The following is an 18,996-nucleotide window of genomic DNA, read 5'->3' on the forward strand; positions in this document are numbered from 1 at the left end:
TGAGTAATGATCATGTAGGGTGGAATTAGCCAAATAAATCATTGTATCTTAGTAAAATAATTGAAATTATTTGCAGACATTTTCAATTTGAATTTATATTATTCTGTTACAATTATTTGCAATTAATGATTTATTGTTTTCGGGAACCATTGTGAAAGTTAAACATGGGATATAACAAGTTCAAACGTCATGTTGTGATTAATTACTGTAAACTTATTAATATTCTATAACTTATAGGCAATAACTATCACGTTTATATGTAAGTGAGTAAACGTATCGATGACATGTACAATGAAAACATGCTAAATTTATCTGTCAGCCAGAAATTGTAATACTATGTAAAGTTACAAATAGTGACCACAGGAATTAATAGTAGGCAGTGCTGAAATTCATTTACACACAAAATGCACGGTAATTGAATTATAGTAATAGCTAATACCGTGAAAATTTGGAGTTTCATTCCATATACATTGTAAATAACGTTTAGTGTCATTTCGTCGTACTAAAGTGATAAATTCACCAGTTTTCTAGTAAAATCACTAATGTTCGATGTGGAGTAACTATTTATTACTTTAATGAACTCCTCATTGCCAATATCCCCCCTAACATCTATCAAAGGCGCTAGCTTGTATATGATCTTGCATGCTTCTACGAGCAGCTTCTGCTCCAAATCCCCCGTCCTCTTTTTACCGTCAAGAATCCAACTGGCACTGGTATGGAAGATTAGCTTTAGGGGTAATTTATACCCATTTTTTTCTGGATCTGATACGAGGTTGGACATGATTTGTAGGGATAGTAGAGATAATTTTGGCGCAAGATCATCGGCCCAGTAACTTTCACAGCACAATAATAAGAATGTGAATACAGTGACAATATTATAAGAATTATCAGAGATAAAATTTAATAGTTTATCTCTGATGTAGTGACTCTTAAACTTATCTGGGTCATCGTCAAAACCTTTTAAAACAAAATCATCAAAAATTTCATCTAGTGTATAACTGCTGGTGACAGTAAGGAGCAAATTTAGAAACTGGAGAATCCTATCATACTGCCTCCTCCATAACTCAGACGACTTATTAACCTTGATTATTTCCATTGAAGGTACTACAAATTTTATGTGTTCAAGAAGTGTATATGACAAGTAATCTTTTGTAAAGTAGTCACGGGGGAAGTTCTTGAAAAAATATGTGGTAAAGGTGCAAAATTTTTTATCTTCCTCAGTGTCAATGTTCAAACGATTGTACAAAGGTTTAGTAATCTGGACAATACAATTAAAGGCATCAATTCCACATTCTGCCTTGCCCACAAGGATTAATCTTCTACTAATTGCCAAATATATACTCCTGATGTAAAAATACATAGAATATTTATCCACCAATTGAACTGCCATTTGGGAGAACTTAATAATAGCCTTGGCAACGTCAACAATAATTTCTCCAGAATTAGTGAAGGTGAAGGGCTTGGTTAGTGATGAAAATGCATTGAGTACACGAAATAACCAAAAAGATAAACTAATATAATCCTCCTGACTCTGAGATATTTGACTCATGATATTGGAAAGGTAGTCTAGTGTCTCGTAAAAGTAAATGTTCTTTGCCATGGAAGGCTTATTGAATATTATTGTAGAGAGTATTTCATAATATACTTCATTATAGTGTATAGTTAGATGAGAGTGTGTGATATCGTTTATCTCACAACCAAGCTTTACAAACTGAATCCCAATGAATGGTTTAATGGAATCTATTAGGCTGGGAGTAAAACTATCACTCCCAGGTTCAGTAGCCTCAAAATTGTCGACAAATGAATTTATTGAATTCTTGACAAATTTCAATAACATTGAAGTTTGGGTGGGATTTGTGTTGCTCATGTTTGAAAGTAGATATTGGAGGCTGGGCTTAATAAACGTGATCTGAGCCGGGGCCTTAGATATCTTTACAATTAGCTCGTGTATGCTATTTGACACGAACGTATTTTGGGACAATTCATTGAGAATGAATGAAACCCGATTGCAACACATGCAAGTGTTTGTTTGAAATAGCGGTAAGATAACGTTAAAAATATCATTATTCAGCTTCATCGCCTCAATAGCAACTAGTACAGCTGTTATGATAATCTCCGATTGAGAGGGCAACACTTGGTGCCTATAGGTACAGATGTAGCCGATGTTTTTACCTAGTTCGGCAATTGCAGTATTAGGTGTTGAAACAAATAGATTCCTAATTATAGAAATCAAAGCTGCACGACAGTCGTCAAATTCGGTCTCATCAAGACCTTTCTGTTGATTATACCAGTGAGGATACGATGCATGCTTGAGTGTACAAGTGAATAGATCGATTATTATGCTTGTGAAAGTCTTATCATATTCCAAATTTGCATGTCTGACATATGATACTATATCGCAGGCAGATGGAACTAAGGGCAAGACTGATATAAGGGGGTATATCTTGAAACAACCAATAAGTAGGTGTGAAATTACTGAAATTGACTCGTTGATCAACCCTAAAGTATTTTCACTTCCCCTGGCAAACTCATTCCCCAGGCGTTGAAAAGACACGTATGTCTCGAATATCTGATGGATCACAATGGCCAAAGTCTTATTTCTAGCCGTCAAAAAATTGATTTCTATGGGTGAATAAACGTGTGCTGTGATCCCGTCATTTATGATATTGGCAAATAGTTGCTTCATTAGATTAATTATGTCGAGCTTTTGAAGCATAAACTCCACCTTCTGTACAGGATTCATACCACGTTCGCTCATCGCTGATATTATTTTCAGGGCATTAATTGAAGCATTGTTACGCATATTGATTATATTCAACAATAAAGTAACGAATTCGACAGTTGAGAATACGTGCCAATTTGCCCAGGAAAGAATGTCAACAATTGTTGCCAGGCACCTATCTAGTACTTGGATATTCATGGTATTATTATACTCCTTAATAATATGTATCAGACAATAAGATATATCGGTTATATCCTTAGTAACCATGCATTCTTTGAGATTTTTTGCATTGTTCCTGTCCGTTGTGGAATTGTTGTACAACGCATATTCTATGACATCGCAATTGATAATTTCCAAAACAGATGTGAGCATGTCAACATGTATCAATGATATAGAGTTGCCACAAGGTATAATTGGCTTGAAATTGTTTAACATGTCTAACAATTCTTGGAACGGGGTTGGCCATCTTTCTGGGTAAAGCTGGATTACCAACTTTACATATAATTGGGCCATTTTCTTGATCAACGAAAAGTCGTCATTTGAATCATGGAGTGATGAATTAAAGTAGTTTATCATTCTGTCTTTTATAATGAGTAAGTCTTGTAGCTGTAAGTTAGTAACTTTGGACGTCAATACGTGTAGGCAAAAATACCTAAGTTGAATGGATTCCTGGGAAAAGGATATAGGTAAACAAAGCTTCCAGCCATTTTCACTATTAGAAAAGACTGAGTGATTTATATCTTACCATTTAAGTAATTGAAAGCCTTTTCCTTCTCCTCCTGTTCCACAAATGATTGAGAGTATACTGTTTGGATGGCTCTCTTTAAATCATCCATGACAACTATTTATAATAATCCTTGCGTTCTTTATAAACAGTTTTCCTGGTAACTTTGCGATACAAATTTACTAATAAATGAATCAAAAAATCCCACCACAAGGTAGAAGACCCAGAGCATGGGTCGTAGCATGTGTTTGTAGTGTAAACATTTCATGTAGTGTAAATTACTTTTATTACCAAATGTGATCATATGATCATTCAATTTGACACTATTCCCATGTAACAATGTGAAATATCGTTATATACTTGACAGGTGTATACATATCGCTTAATCATCCTGCAATAATTGCAAATGTCACTACTTAGGGATACTAAAGGAAGGAGACCCCCGTCCAATGCCGACGCTGTTAGATTATATGAAAACATGGCTAAATTGCCATCCTTTAGGAATAAATATGACTGGAATTCCAATATATGGTCGGAAGATCAGATTAAATTATTGCATCTGAAGGTTAAACAAGTTCTACAGCGTCTGGCTTTAGATTCAGTCGTTGCCACATATAAAAACATCGATTTTGATGTAAAAAATAACATAGCAAATACCATTAAGTCAATAAACACTAACCACCTTTATCACTATTTGGTTGAAGACCCCTATCACTTCTTAGAGGCCGTGCCACCAGCACCGCCATTTGCCTTTGTTAAGATAACCAGTGGCATATTTTGGAACTTAGTCATTGATCACATTGACCAGCAGAAGAATTTCAGCAAGATTCCATTGGATTGCCATATCAAGTACCTAAACAGCAACGCAGATGGAACACTTCGTGTAAAATTGACACCTAAACAAATGGATAAACTTAATAATATAATGAAAAATGATGACAAAATCAATTGGATAGATGCTGCTAAAAAAATTGGCTGTACTCCTTACCAATGCTATCTGTATTTTGTAAAAAATGTCACATCTGGGGATTCTAGTAATTGGACTGACGAATTGGATAAAAAACTAATAAATGCCGTATCTAGAAGTATTGGAAAACGTGTATGGCATGAAGTCGCACAGGAAGTAGGGAATAATAAAACTAATGAACAATGTAGGTTGAGGTGGTCAAGAGTGCTATCTAAACGGAGCGTTGAAGGTATCAGTCCTGTGAATATAAATAAGAAATTGCAAGAGGATATAAAATTTTTGGTTGATATTTATGGTAAAACAAATTGGACTCTTATAGCCAGGCATGTCAATTTGACAGACAAACAGTGTAGATCTAAGTATGTTTTTACAACACAATATATCACACATATAGCAATTTGTTATGTACTACTATGTATCATAATATTTTATTTACACAGAATAAATATTTATTATATAACATGCATATATTTGTGAAAATTTGTGCGTGTATTTTGACGTATCTAGTTTAACATAGATATTTTGCCTGCGTGTCAGACAATCTATCAAACTCTGATAAAATGAAGCAGCTTATCCAAACAATAATTGACTCTGATTGGCAATTGGATAAAGTTAAACGAACATTAGGAATAGATATTACCGTATGTAAGCGTAAGTGGGCTAGATTAGACCCACTAGGTTATTATATATACAAAACCTGCTCTCACAACATATCAAATAGAGTTGGAGATACTCAAATAACTAATAAATTGATGGATCATGTAAAATCGATGCTACACAAAGAAGCCCTTTTAGAACGAGTTAACATGCTTAAACGTAAGAAACTTCCTATCAAAAAAATTTACAAGTCCATCGACTGTAAGAATATGGTTAGGGGGTTCAAGATACTGCATTGTGTGTTGGGTGATTCAGTTTTGAAACTTGAAGCGATTGTCACGAAAAATTTTAACTGGACCACTGATGATAATGTATATATATCAAATGAAACAATAAAAAATTTACCAGAAGATTGGTTGGATGTCGTTAGTGAAATGCTAGAACGACTATGGCCAATACCGTCAGTAGGTGTTATGTCCATAGTCAATAAATTGTAGGTACATGAAAATTGTACATCTTGTACGTAAGTATATATAATATGCACTATTAATAATCGACCAATTGCTATGTTGTAATCTTTGCTGTTATAGCACAAGTTGAAGGCTTAACTGGAGATTTAGTGGCCACTGTTATATAACCGGTGTGTGAATAGTATGGAATTTGATAACTATTAATTTTCCCACACACTTTCACCCCCCATGGTTTACAAACCACTTCAAAAGTTCTAATATCTTCAAAATTCTTCATTTTGAAACTAATCACAACCCTTTGCACCTGTTCAATACACGGAGAGAAGTTAACACAACGACCTAATGGCTAAATAACCAATTTCTAACCTTCAAAATATCGTGTACATGTGATATCGCATTCCATGGTGAGGGTAAGTCTAAAAATGCTGAATCAGCTCCGTTCATATCCAACACATTGGGTATAATGAACCCATCTTGTACAACATCTCTATTGTAAATTTTTAAACAATCCTGTTTTAGGGCATCACACAAAGCTCTGGTGTAAATTAATAATGATTACCTAGCATCTTCCGATCTTTGCTTGTGGTATTCAAAGCTATGTAAGGTGCCGCCTGGTGAGACTAGGCACGATAGGCTGTAACTCATGGAGCCAGAACCAGTACCTAAATATCATATTTATTATGGGAAAAAATTGTGCAAACAGTTTATTTCAACCAAAAATGAATATATCAACTGGTACATGCAATGCACATTGATGTAGATATTTGTAAACTGAATGCTGTGAATTGTATGATACATTCAAGGCATTCTAACAAAATGGTTAATTGAAAATTAATAAATACGTTACGCAAATATTCACAATACGGATAATGAGTGTGGATATTAATTGATTTGTATAAATAAATATTGTGTAAGAGTTTTAATTGTTGAATAATAATATCCCTCGCTGTAAAAGCATGCATACTTTGTAAGTGGAAACATTATATTATGTTATATATTTGTGAGGATTGTTTCAAAAGATTAATGAGAAAATCAATATAATATACATTGATCGAGTAATTATATATTGGAATGTCAAATAAAATTTGTACAAATTATTATCCAATATAACACTAACCAGACTCTACGACCACATCCCCTGGTTTAACATCCAACAATAGTGCAATAAATGCGATATCGCAGCGATATAATATCTGTGTATGATGAACTAGACCCAAAGTTACTAGACCCGGGAAAGGAGGTAGAAGTACAAACCAATTGCCTGATTTCCCCACTGAAATCTATGTAAATCGTTATATACTTTAGTTCCGAAAGGTTTTCCAATACAATCTTTACTTGAGACAATGCCGCGAGCTGTTTGTATGGCAGAATCTCCATCTAAACGTATCAGGTAGACCAAGTTAGGGCCGCCGTATAAAATTGCTAATTCACCCTTACTAGGTATAGTTACCATATCAGTATATTATATTTGTGGTGTATCTATTATTCGTCAAACCTGAAGATAATGAATTGTGTCATATGGAATGTAGGAATGGGGCATGTAATCGATTTTGTTGCGTTATAGATTTGTGATACATATGAATAACGTCAAACAAGAAAAGCCTAAATTAATCAATTGGCCAAATACAATAAGTAATCACCAGTAGACTATTCAGCATTGTTCCGCTACTGCTTAATCTTTGTTTCATGGAATTACAAACAAGATTACCGTTTTATCGTCCATTCCATTGTATTGTACAATATCTCTTGTTTAATGGATATTTGTGATGGATATATTTCCAGAAAATTAGGGCAAAGTAACTTGCAGTTTGACTTAGGAACCATTGTAGGGGCTTTGATCGATCAGATTGTAGACAGGTAACCACTCGTTTTTTTATTGCTTAAATAGCACTTCTATAGCTAATTCAGAGCCAGCACTATGACTTCCTGCATTGATGTAATAATTGTCTTCCCCGAATACAAAATTCCCATCTACCTATGGATGGTAACCGATATTTTTGGTCATTGGATATACTTTTACAGGTATCACTCAACAAATCGGTAGCTGTTGTTATGTAGGCGCTATTGACCATAAATTGACGGATTCCAATAATGTATTAATGCAATGGTATTATAGGTGTAAGCCATTGATGTTCCTTAGCATCGTTTGCACTGAGACCTTTTGGATATCTGCTTACTGGTACAAAACGATGCCCTATCACCTAAACTACATAGGCATGTTAAAATGATGTAATTCAGCTGTTAAATCAATGATTTTGACGTTGCCTTTGGCATTTTATAGAACAATCATCTGTATCTACCAAATCTACCACGGAATCAATAAGACGATATGCCATGAGAAGAAGCTTTACGATAAATGAGAACGACATTATTACTATAACTTACACACATGTAAATCGCTCATAATTTTTAACTGTTCTAGTTACAATCACATTACACATTGACGTGACGTATAGGTTGCTTAGCGGTGGGGTGCGTATATGTCTGTATGTATATACATAGGCGTATATTGTCTATATGACAGCTTTGTTCAGTTTAACTGGTTCTTTGTACTATTTCTGTGTATGAGTGAATACGAGGCTAAGGGGGACAAGGCTAATCGGCGGAGCTGGTTTAATCCATTCCCAGACACAGATTCGGCACAGGATAACTATACCTTGGCAGCCAACACATTTAAGCGTGAACAAAAATGTAAAAAATGACTTACATAGGGGGCGATTCTGCTAGATGTTTCATAAAATCAGCCACCATTTTTGAAAACAATGATGAACGCTTATCAGCTTCCAGAAGTTATGTGGAAGCTGGTCAATGTTTGATGAAGATGAATGATCCAGGTACGGCGGCGATGATTTAGGTTACATAAACTGCTATTTATCGGCCATTAGTCTGTATGACAAGAGCGGTCACTTTGGCCAATCAGGAAAACTTTACAAGGTATTAGCTGAAAAGTACACATCTGAGGGCAAATATAACAATGCAATTGATTATTACAAAAAATCTGCTGATTCATTTTCACTAGATGAATACAGCAAATCTAATTATTCTCAAGTCATAATGACATATGCTGAGCTGATAGCTCAATATCAAGAATCCTACTTTGAAGCTATGAAAGTATCGAGATTTAATATAGATATTCGAAGATGAGGCTAAAAAAGCACTTGATAATAGACTATTGCAATATGGTGCCAAAACTATACTTTTTAAAGCAGGACTACTATCATTAGCATTAGGGGTAAGAAAACAGTAATTACTGGACGTAGATAATGGACAAGTTGCATTTGAAAAATATATACATATGGACTCCCGTTTCCAACACTCTAGGGAGGCGCAATTTTTGAATGTACGGAAATTATTTAATGTAGGGTATACTGGATAGTATGAACAATAAGGATTTTGAACTCTTTAGCAAAAGTCTGGAGTCTTACGAACAAATCGCTACAGTTTCTGCATGGGAAAGGCATTTTATCGATAAAATCAAGATACATCTTTCTTCATTTGCTTCTGCCGATACAATTTTTAATCGTAAGAGTGTAGCTGCGGAGGAGGACGAGTTTCCAGATTATTGCGGAGAGGGAGGCGGAGATGTAGATCTTATGTGACATAAAATTTTGAGCTTTTTTGTAAAAAAATGCATTACAATTTCATAACACATAAATACAGTAGTACATGTGCACGTAGATATGTGTTAGGAGGCCAGTTAAAATTTTTTAAAAATATTTGCTTAAGAATTTTTATTCACAAACAATAATACATGTTCAGCTGCAGTCGAGGGGCCGGCTGATCTGTGGACAATAAAGGAATGCATTAGAAATGATAATTAGTCCATTGAAAACAAATTATTTGTGAAAAGAGAAAATAATAACCAACTAACCAAATAAAATGATGAGTGTTAGCCCATTAATTAATAGTGCATAATTGCGTAAACCGATCAAACGCTAATAGTGGCAGATTGTCCAATTATTGGCAATGTAATTGTGATATTCCTTAGCAAATTTATGAAATTGTAGTTTGTTTGTTGGCAATTTGTGTTGGAATCAACACAAAATTTTCACAAAGAATTTATGTATAAATTTATATATAATATAATATGTATTGTGCGGCCATATATATAGTGCCATGGAAGGCGTAACGTCCTGGACTGAACATATATCAAAGGATGGCCGGAAGTATTATTACAATTCTCAGGTAATTAATTGTGTAAAATAGACTAAAAAATCGCAATGGATTAAGCCAGAGGAATTATTAACCCCTGAAGAACTGGCAATTGCCAACAGTACTCCATGGCAAGAGTATACAACAGCAGATGGGAGGAAATATTGGCATAACAAAATTACCAAAAAAAGTGTATGGGATATGCCAAATGAACTAAAAATGTTGAAAGAATTGTTGGCTCAAAAAGCTGCGATCGAACGGGAATATGTATTCATGTCGAAGATTGAAAACAAGGAACAGGCAAAAGAGGAAATTTTGAAGTATTTTCAGGAAAGGGGCATTAGTCACAAGTCAAATTGGGATGCCTCTGTTAAATTGTTTGAAACAGATCCCAGGTGGGAGTGTTTCTCAATTCTTACTAGAGGAGAACGTAAACAATTATTTAATGAATATATCATTCAATCCCAGAAGAAAGCTCAGGAGGAGGAGAGGAAGATGAGACAAAGAGTAAGTATTATTTTTTACACATTTTTGCAAATAATTATATAAAATAGTATACTAATTGAAATAGATGTAAATGATTTTTTACCTGCATGTTTCGATACGTTTTATCTTGCTAAATTTACATATATTCTTGCAATAATGGTTATTTACTGGTTAATTTTTGTTACTTTATATTTTTTGAGGTTAAACATCCAAAATAGAAATCTAACATAATAATTTGATATTTAACAATGGTGGAATAATAATGAGAATGCGCTCGTATTAGAACAAAATTGTGGTTATATTTTCTACAATGCGATTTAATGGAGTCCAATAATTTTCTAAAATGACATATTTCCCGACTATTTAACAATTGTCAAAAAATGAATTACTGGAACCACTAATTTAGGCGCGAGAGATTATATTAGACGAAATCGCATCGTGGGAGGACCTAGACCCAGCGTCAACTTATGCGTAAGTGTTCAATTAATTTCAGTGAATTTGCAAGACATTTTCACACGCGTGATTGGTGGAATTGGTTAGACGAAAGAGAGAGAGATAACATTTTCCAAGACTATCTACAAAATAACCAAGATAAAGCTAAAGACATGAAAAGATCCAGGAGAAAACACGCCATAGCTCACTTCACAGCCAAACTTAGTAGTTACGGCGACGGAATTCATATGGAGGAGTGGAATGCAGTCAAACCCATAATCGAGAATGATGAAATGTTTAAACACATAGATATAGCCCAGGCACTCAGGTAAAACAACATAATTATTTATTAGTATCTGGCAAGATGAATCAAGGAGAAGAGAGAAGCTGGAATTGGACGAGATCAATCGCAAGGAATATAGGATATTCAGGAAAAATAGGGATGCCTTTAGGGAATATTTAAAGAAATCTAACGTAAATTTGGATACTAAGTGGAGTGATTTTTTACAAGTGTGTAAGGGGCACCCCGCGTATCAAAACATGGTTGGCCAGCCCGGATCCACCTGTTGGCAATTATTCGCAGATTATATAAGTTCCCTACGGAAAGATCTTAGTGATGATAAAAAGTATGTTTTAAAGATCATTGGCGATAATAAATTTAAGAATGTAGAATCTCTAGCCAAATTCGTCAGAGAGAAAAAGGATATATCTTATGATAACTTGAACAGAATATTTGATTGGCTGCAGCGAAGGGATGCTAGCGGTGACACTTCGGATATTGATTCTGAGTCCAGTAACGAATCAATGTCCACATAATGAGAACTTATTTATTTGTCATTCGTTTTGTATATTTGAAATTAGTTTTGTTTAATTTTAATGTGCGATATAATATTCTTAATATTAAAGATAATGCTCATGAGTAAGGATATGGTGTAGTTAGTTTATCTATTAAGACATGGGTGAAATAAAGTAATCATAACGTATAAGTAAACAATTGGCTTATATGCAGACTAATATATCACTGTAGTATATAAATGAGTAGATCGCCGAATTAAAGTTAATATTTGTGGTTTGAGTAAATTTAACGAAATTTTATGACTCCAAATTGCCACATAAAGCACATATTGCATATATAAATTGTGGCATTGGAACTATTGAATAATAATCAGTGATAATTGAAATACAAATTTAGGAGTTTCATTCTTAAATACATCATAGAATGGTTATGGGGAAGTCAGAAATGGCGGAAGATGCAATTACAGTTTATGCGGACGGGGTCTATGACATGCCGCACTTAGGCCATATGCGCCAATTGGAGCAGGCTAAAAGGTTGTTCCCCAACTGCAAACTGGTGATTGGTGTAGCTTCCGATGAGGAAACCATAAAACTCAAGGGGCAATTGGTGAACAATTTATTTGAGCGTGTGGAAACGATGAGGCACATAAGATGGGTGGATGAGATCATTTCACCCTGCCCTTGGGTCATAACTCCACAGTTTGTGGAGGAACACAAGATAGATTATGTGGCACACGATGACATTCCCTATTCATCGGATAATTTTAAGCCGCAAAAAAACGTAAAGGGATTGTCAGCTGGGTTGGATAACTCGGAAGATATTTATGATTGGTTGAAGAAAGTGGGAAAGTTTAAGGCCACTGTTAGGACTTCCGGTATCTCCACTACCCAGATCATAGTCCGTATATTACAAAGCTACGAAGATTACGTCAACATATCACTGATTAATGGAGTGGATCCCAGTGTCTTAGGTTTAGGGTCTGTTGCTGCCAAGTCTATTAAGGGTAGAAATTCCATCAAACATTTCGGTAGGAAATTGTATGATGAATTTACCCAGATTACCCTTACGGATAAATTCATAGGTCAAGAGTTTGACGATACAATAGAATCATTTCGAAACAAGATAGTTGATGGGTTTTCAGGATGGCGCTGCTCATATATGTCATTACTCAAAAGGTTTGTACATAATTACGATTCCCGAGTTAATCAACAATCGCCACAAGATTCAACTACACTTATCACGCAATCAAAAGCTTCGACTTCGACTACTAGCGAATGGGCATATGATTTCAAAACGCCAGACTTAAAAATCAACAGGATAATAGTGAATGAAGGTGGTAGGAAGGAGGGAATGACTGTCGTATATTCCGATGGTATATTTGATCTGTTACACTACGGGCATATGCGACAACTTGAGCAGGCAAAAAAGTTTAATGATAATGTGTGGCTCATAGTCGGTGTGGTATCAGATGAAGATGTCGAGTTTCACCGTATACGTACTGTGCAGAATTTGTCGGAGAGAGTTAGAACACTTGAACACATAAAGTGGGTAGATGAGATCATTTATCCTGCTCCATGGATAATCAAAAGTGAATTTATGAATACCTACAAAATAGATTTTGTGGCGCATGATCATGCTCCTTATCCTATGCTTAGATGTTTAAATCCCGAGAAATGTCGCACTGGGGCTCTGAAAAAGAGCGTGGTTGATGATGTTGTTTCTGAAGCTGGTCTACTGGTCCAACAAAATACATTTGACGACTCGGTACAGGATTTTGATCATGATGTAGCAAAATCTAGTATAGAGCAGTTGGATGATAGGCTTCTAATAACTCGTAATAATTCCAGATGCAAATGTTATATAGCTGATATTTACGGTTGGCTTAAGAAAGCTGGTAAGTTTATTCCGACCCAAAGAACTTCATCAATTAGCACAATGGGTTTGATCCTTAGAATACTGTGCAACTACGAATTGTACTTGGAAAGATCTTTATCCCGCGGTGTACCGCCTAGGGAATTGAATATAGGCTACACACTTGCCAAGTCCATAGAGGTCAAGCAGACCATTAGGAACTTGAGGGATAAGGTGGTTAATGGTATTGAGCAAATAACATTAACAGACAGTCCTATAGGTCACGAGTTTGACCAAAAATTGGAAGATATCCAAAATCGCATTGTGTCCCTTTATGACGAATGGAGGGAGAACTCTTCAAGACTTTTAAATGGTTTCGTTGAGACTTTTGACGTTAAAGCTAGGATTCACAGATCCAATACTCTTGATGAATCTATTGCAATAGCGAATGAAGAAAATGAATTTACAGAGTGAGCCGTACCCATAATCTAGAGGGATGGTGCCTCGTTAAACTGTTTATAATTTGGGTTCGAATCCAAAATACGTATGTATATCAACTAAATCTATCTGTAATGTATTTTACTTCTAAATAAAATATCAAAAATCTGGCGTTTAGGGTGTTTAGGTTTAATTAACTAGCTATATAGATACTATCCACTAGAGATTGATTTCTGTTTTTAACTGTAATATGTAATTTTTTTTAACACTTCACAATTTACGGTCCAATTATTTGTCTGGATAGTGCATGTTAAAAATAATAATTGTATATACGTATGCATTCACATATAATTTAAGATTTATATGCATTTTAATGTTCATGGTACATTCATTTGGTTGATTCATTAATTTTTAATTTGAATAACAAAACCCAACAACATTGATATATATATATATAGGCATTGTTGCAGCTAACTCTATAGTTGATAATATGTGAGTGAAGATAAAATTACAAGGCATCACTACATTTCGGCATTTCTAGCAATTGACTCGATGTCTACTGCTATATCGGTAATAGGTGTGTCAATGTGAGATGGAGTGCGTGGCACATAAATTATACCATTGGTAGATAGTGATGGATCTTTTATTGTAAAATGTATACTGGAATCTGTATGTGGAGGGCCAGTGCTAGGGTTGACAGTAGATGGAACTGATGAAGGCAAGGTAACATTATCCGACAATGATATACTAGAATTTGTTATATTTGATACATCTCCGTTTGTGTAATCCATTCTAGAGGAAATAATAAATGACCTTAGGAAGGGGCCAATGACGTAAAAGGGTAATTTAATGATTTTGAATATAATGGATATTAGCCAAAGGGCAATGCGAATAATCGAGAGGCGGCGGAGGATTATGATAGCACACACGGCCAGTTGGAAGAATAAACATGTATATATAAAGTTTTTACGTTTGGAAGTTCTGTATTAGAAATCGTAACAGGAAAATTTTTATGATTTGCATTAAATTTCCCAGTAAAGTCGATAATTTTACCTGTAATGTAGTTGAGATAACAGTGAAGAAGCCTTACTTAAGTGATTCTTAAAAGCTTTGTAAAAGGCTTCTTGTTCATTTATATACTCTGAACTCTTCAAAATGCTAGATTCGGCAGCTTGCATTTGGGAATCAAGTGACAGCATCATTTTTTTGGTGTCAAACAATTTCTCCTCCAGTTTTGCATGTCTAGCTACTCTATATTATATCAGTAAAGTAGTTATATATATATCATTTGCACATTTATAAATAATATGTAAGTTTATAATGGTAACATATGTGTTGAGTATATATATTGTACAAATTAGTACAATATTGTGGAATGTGGGCGATGCTGATATAAGATATAAATTTAATATGTATCATTCCACCTACGATTTATTATGGTTTGTTTCACTAACGAATGATGTTAGGCATAACTGATTAAATTTATTTTCAATCCCCAACCACCAGTCATTCAGATTACTCTTATATCTGCTAAGACTAGTTGAATGTTTGTGATAAAGTGATGATAGAACCCGTTTAGATTCGCTGAATGGAGTTATTTCGTAATAATGTTGCAAATGCTTAAGCTGTTTGTCATATGATGCGATGCGTTTGGCTATCCTCCCTCGATACTAAGTAACATATCTCAGTATCAAAATTTGTTCAAATGAAAGTGTTACTTACTAATTGTATGGAATATATGCTGGAAGTGTTAATTTTGTCGCTAAATAGCCCACAGAGCTCACTGTCAATAGCAGACAGCTCATCTACAATTTTCATAACTGTAGAATAGTTATGGTCTAAACAAGCCAACACAGAACTAACTCGTTTTCCACCACTGTTATTTATGTCTACTGTGTAAGACATGTTACGCTAACTCGGCATTTGACTACCCCATCGATAGCATATGTTGCTTTTGGGTGACTATGAGATGATACTAGAGTGTATTTGTTTAAAAAATTAAAAAATAATAAGTCAATGATTACAACATTCCTCCTCCTTCTTCTTGCAACAACACACTGGCATTGGCATTATGGGCCAAGGGTAGCATACTTGTTGCGGCATCATCACTTGCTGTGGTGTTATCTGAGGGGGCACAGCAGTTGTATGTTTTGTTTGAGGCGATTGCATGCTTCTTAGCAGATCCACAATTTGCAATCTTTTATTTATGTTGCAAATATTTTCTTGGGTCACTGCATTTTTGTCATTTACATAAAGACACTCATTCACAGCCGCTGCATCATTTGAATTTCCATTAACCAAAATACGTTTGATTAGACTATCAATGTATGAGTCTGTGATGTTGCAGCTATAACACCATTCTTTCATCTTTTGTTCCAACTCAGCTTTGTTGTTAGCAAATTCCTCCTTTTCCTTATCTAAAGCCTCTAATTCCTTCATGAAAGCGTCTTTTTCACGGTTTAATGCGATAAAATTTGTTTCATTCTTATTCACTATCGCACTCAACTGATCGCTCAGTGTTGCGTTTCGTAATTTAAGCACTTCAATTTGCCTTGTGAGCTGTATCTCTTTTTGTCTGAAATCATTTGTCAGACTTTCCTAAATATACTTTTTCTTACAAAATTTAGGTATAGCTTATCGATTACCCTCCTCGCTAAGTATAGCCTAGAGTATAAGGGACGGGCATTGCCCACGAGTGTCACACAATCATTATGCACGACATTCAATAAATGATCGAAATCTTCAAGTATTTCCCGATCAAAAACATTATTGTCAATTTTCTCATTCAATGTTCCAATATCCAGCAATTCTAGTGCTTCTGTTTTATTGCTTTTAGGCGTTAGTTGCTACGTAACCTCCGGCTTACCTGCTTACAATAATTAATGTACGCACCAAGACTATCAAATTCGGAGGAACAGTCTACCTTAGTAGTACCTATGACATCCATATCTAACTATTAACTAAAGCTACTACAGTGACTAGTGACATTAGTGTATGGGAACAAATAGTCATGTATGGATGTACACGGGTGCATGCGATGAAACAACCATTTTGATGCGTGATTTGTGTCTATATGCGCAGTAACTCTTGTTTAAAATCTTTTCCATTTGAAAAATTTCTCAAGTTAAGTCTCTGGATGCTTGACCTTCTTCCTCTTATTACTGGCATCCTCCAAACTAGATCTACCAAAGTCTAAACTATCACCCGCATCATCATTGTATGATATGGTCTCAACCAACTCTGATATTTCAACTTGTTTCTTCCTATAGCGTTGCAGCGAGAATATGCAATACACTATATGACTTTATCAACCTACAGGATATATTGTCCAGATCTTGAAAAGTTTTAGAATTGGAACCAGGGAAGGGTTCAATTGGTAAATTGTTTGTCTCATTTATAATGATGGGTTTCCTGTCAATCCAAATCCTACCACCCCTACCAATTCTACGCACCAATAACATATTCGTGTGCGAGCTATTATCGGTACTGCAGTTGCTATGCTCATTTAGTGTCGTCTGCGCGGTTCCTTGTGTTGACTTCCTCTTTGACGATTTGAACAATTTGTTATTTCTTATATTATCCCAAATGGGTGAGACATAAGTTTCATCAATGGCCTCATTCCTTTTCTGGTCAAATAGCACAGCCCTTAGCTCAGCTATCATCAGCTTCTTCTCATCCCTTTGCCTGATCTTGCTCAACAGCTTATCAACCTTTCTAAAGCCATCAATAAGTCTGAACAATTTGTGGAGAGTTTCAATCCCATTCCTTCTTGGCCTTCTAAGCATCATCTTCTCCTTAGGCCTGGGTCTAAAGACGGCCAAGGGGGAAACATCTGTTGCGCTGGTCGCTGGCCACAAACTGCGTATAATTGGCCTACCCAACTCAAGGCGACGTTTCATCCAGTGGGAATGTACAACCCTGGCTACAAATGGATTGGAGTGGAGCCCCTCTTCCTTTGCGATTTTAATAGCCTTATCCAGTGTAAAGTTGCGACAGGACCCAGTGGCTGTCATCTTATCGAATTTGTCCATCAACTTATAGAAATCCATCTAGGTAATAATTTGAGGTGAATTTTTTGTTAAAAAGTTGAGTTTCAAGTTAATACTCAAAAAAATATATTATTAAGAGTGAATTTTATGAAAATCGTTATGCATACACATAATTAAAATATGTAATTATTATTTAGTGATAAAAATATTTAGTAGATAAATAGCAAATAAACATGTATAATTAGATGGTTAATAATTTTATAAGAATGATAAATAATTGATTGTATTGATAAATGATAATAAGCTTGATAATTTGTGATATCGCTAATTAACATTAACATGTCATTACTTTAACATTTATCAATATATTTACAACAATTAATAACAATTCCCAAAGTATCAATGTGTAATTAGTTAAAGAATAGTCAATATCACGTGTTTTGTTTGGAAATAATAGGTAATGGAATAAATTTTATGTAAATGAATATGTAATATTAATGAATTTTTTGTTTTTTTTAATTAAAAGATATGAAACACAGAACAATTTCCTACGTCTGAGATAGCAAACTTCGATTTAATATTCTCCAAAAATTTCTCATCCTCAAACAAAATGTTATAATGTACAATCGACCCATCATCCAATCGAATGCCAGGAGATCTGAGTGGAGAGCGTGTTACCTGATCCTATCCTGTAAGTATCTGATATATTCATATGGTCTGGTAAATTTGTATTTAGACAAAATTGTATCAAATTCCTCGATTGATGGAGGTACTGGGATAACGTGTGGTTTGTGACTTTCGCGCACCACTTGATGGCTCTGTTTAAACACATTCTCCATATATGAAATCTCTTCAGGGGTTAACTTCTTTTCAGCCTGAATAAAGTGAGTGCATACTGCAAAAGAGGCGATATCTTCAGGGGAGCGCAAAATTTGGATTTTCTTGTTAAAATCCAAAGTTTTAGGCTTCACTCCCCGCGAATTTTTTTTAGATTTAGAGTTAACTGCCATGATAATCAAGCTTTCCAAGCCACAAAATCAAAAACCTGCATCTCATACCCCTGCTCAATACAACCCCATCATGCTACACAGCCTATCTCTATCATACATTCTACAAAAGTTACGTAATTTTATTAACAAAAGTTTGAGTTTCCTTATACACATATAAATATAGCCTTTTTTCACCTATTAGTTCTAGTGGTTAATGGCTCGCAATCATTACTCACAGTTGTTTTTAGTTCGTTCGTATTCATATGTTATATGTTGAAAATAATTAAGAGTTAATTCATTTATTTGTAAATATTAAATTGTATATTTGAATAGTAGTTAACTAGTTTTCAGATCTGTCTCGAGCACTCAGTTGGGTATTGAAA

At 34.9% G+C, this 18,996-nt stretch overlaps 10 protein-coding genes across 10 annotated transcripts; 5 read left to right on the plus strand and 5 right to left on the minus strand.

The window, feature by feature from the left end:
* Positions 1-502: 502 nt before the first annotated feature.
* BMR1_01G03185 (Exportin-T) lies at positions 503-3,558 on the minus strand (the record flags this gene model as incomplete). The annotated part of the gene is made up of 2 exons (XM_021482969.1): positions 503-3,447; positions 3,468-3,558. 2 exons carry the CDS (start codon positions 3,556-3,558, stop codon positions 503-505), a joined length of 3,036 nt encoding a protein of 1,011 aa, XP_021337552.1.
* On the plus strand, positions 3,853-5,507 carry BMR1_01G03190 (transcription factor MYB1 (MYB1); the record flags this gene model as incomplete). The annotated part of the gene is made up of 2 exons (XM_012792248.1): positions 3,853-4,772; positions 4,931-5,507. 2 exons carry the CDS (start codon positions 3,853-3,855, stop codon positions 5,505-5,507), a joined length of 1,497 nt encoding a protein of 498 aa, XP_012647702.1.
* Positions 5,508-5,574: 67 nt separating this feature from the next.
* Positions 5,575-6,933, minus strand: BMR1_01G03195 (tRNA (adenine-N1-)-methyltransferase catalytic subunit; the record flags this gene model as incomplete). Its single annotated transcript, XM_012792249.1, has 5 exons — positions 5,575-5,826; positions 5,847-6,015; positions 6,040-6,142; positions 6,598-6,760; positions 6,781-6,933. The coding sequence occupies 5 exons, from the start codon at positions 6,931-6,933 to the stop codon at positions 5,575-5,577; spliced, it is 840 nt and encodes a 279-aa protein (XP_012647703.1).
* A 124-nt stretch (positions 6,934-7,057) lies between these two features.
* Positions 7,058-7,840, plus strand: BMR1_01G03200 (CDP-diacylglycerol--inositol 3-phosphatidyltransferase; the record flags this gene model as incomplete). Its single annotated transcript, XM_021482970.1, has 6 exons — positions 7,058-7,112; positions 7,136-7,276; positions 7,298-7,337; positions 7,389-7,502; positions 7,525-7,694; positions 7,719-7,840. 6 exons carry the CDS (start codon positions 7,058-7,060, stop codon positions 7,838-7,840), a joined length of 642 nt encoding a protein of 213 aa, XP_021337553.1.
* Positions 7,841-7,960: 120 nt separating this feature from the next.
* BMR1_01G03205 (Soluble NSF attachment protein SNAP) lies at positions 7,961-9,079 on the plus strand (the record flags this gene model as incomplete). The annotated part of the gene is given in 6 exon segments (XM_021482971.1): positions 7,961-8,171; positions 8,192-8,314; positions 8,335-8,591; positions 8,611-8,712; positions 8,734-8,820; positions 8,843-9,079. 6 exon segments carry the CDS (start codon positions 7,961-7,963, stop codon positions 9,077-9,079), a joined length of 1,017 nt encoding a protein of 338 aa, XP_021337159.1.
* A 517-nt stretch (positions 9,080-9,596) lies between these two features.
* BMR1_01G03210 (pre-mRNA-processing factor 40) lies at positions 9,597-11,366 on the plus strand (the record flags this gene model as incomplete). The annotated part of the gene is made up of 5 exons (XM_012792252.1): positions 9,597-9,665; positions 9,687-10,139; positions 10,525-10,589; positions 10,612-10,878; positions 10,904-11,366. The coding sequence occupies 5 exons, from the start codon at positions 9,597-9,599 to the stop codon at positions 11,364-11,366; spliced, it is 1,317 nt and encodes a 438-aa protein (XP_012647706.1).
* Positions 11,770-13,708, plus strand: BMR1_01G03215 (choline-phosphate cytidylyltransferase; the record flags this gene model as incomplete). Its single annotated transcript, XM_021482972.1, has 2 exons — positions 11,770-13,667; positions 13,690-13,708. 2 exons carry the CDS (start codon positions 11,770-11,772, stop codon positions 13,706-13,708), a joined length of 1,917 nt encoding a protein of 638 aa, XP_021337554.1.
* Positions 14,157-15,540, minus strand: BMR1_01G03220 (protein transport protein SEC20, putative; the record flags this gene model as incomplete). The annotated part of the gene is made up of 4 exons (XM_012792254.1): positions 14,157-14,616; positions 14,689-14,886; positions 15,064-15,305; positions 15,358-15,540. 4 exons carry the CDS (start codon positions 15,538-15,540, stop codon positions 14,157-14,159), a joined length of 1,083 nt encoding a protein of 360 aa, XP_012647708.1.
* Positions 15,649-16,582, minus strand: BMR1_01G03221 (hypothetical protein; the record flags this gene model as incomplete). Its single annotated transcript, XM_021482973.1, has 3 exons — positions 15,649-16,233; positions 16,254-16,481; positions 16,502-16,582. 3 exons carry the CDS (start codon positions 16,580-16,582, stop codon positions 15,649-15,651), a joined length of 894 nt encoding a protein of 297 aa, XP_021337555.1.
* Positions 16,760-18,634, minus strand: BMR1_01G03235 (conserved Plasmodium protein, unknown function; the record flags this gene model as incomplete). The annotated part of the gene is made up of 5 exons (XM_021482974.1): positions 16,760-16,929; positions 16,952-17,684; positions 18,177-18,282; positions 18,303-18,499; positions 18,521-18,634. The coding sequence occupies 5 exons, from the start codon at positions 18,632-18,634 to the stop codon at positions 16,760-16,762; spliced, it is 1,320 nt and encodes a 439-aa protein (XP_021337556.1).

Source organism: Babesia microti, chromosome I, assembly GCF_000691945.2.
Source record: "Babesia microti strain RI chromosome I, complete genome".
Taxonomy (NCBI): Eukaryota; Apicomplexa; class Aconoidasida; order Piroplasmida; family Babesiidae; genus Babesia; species Babesia microti.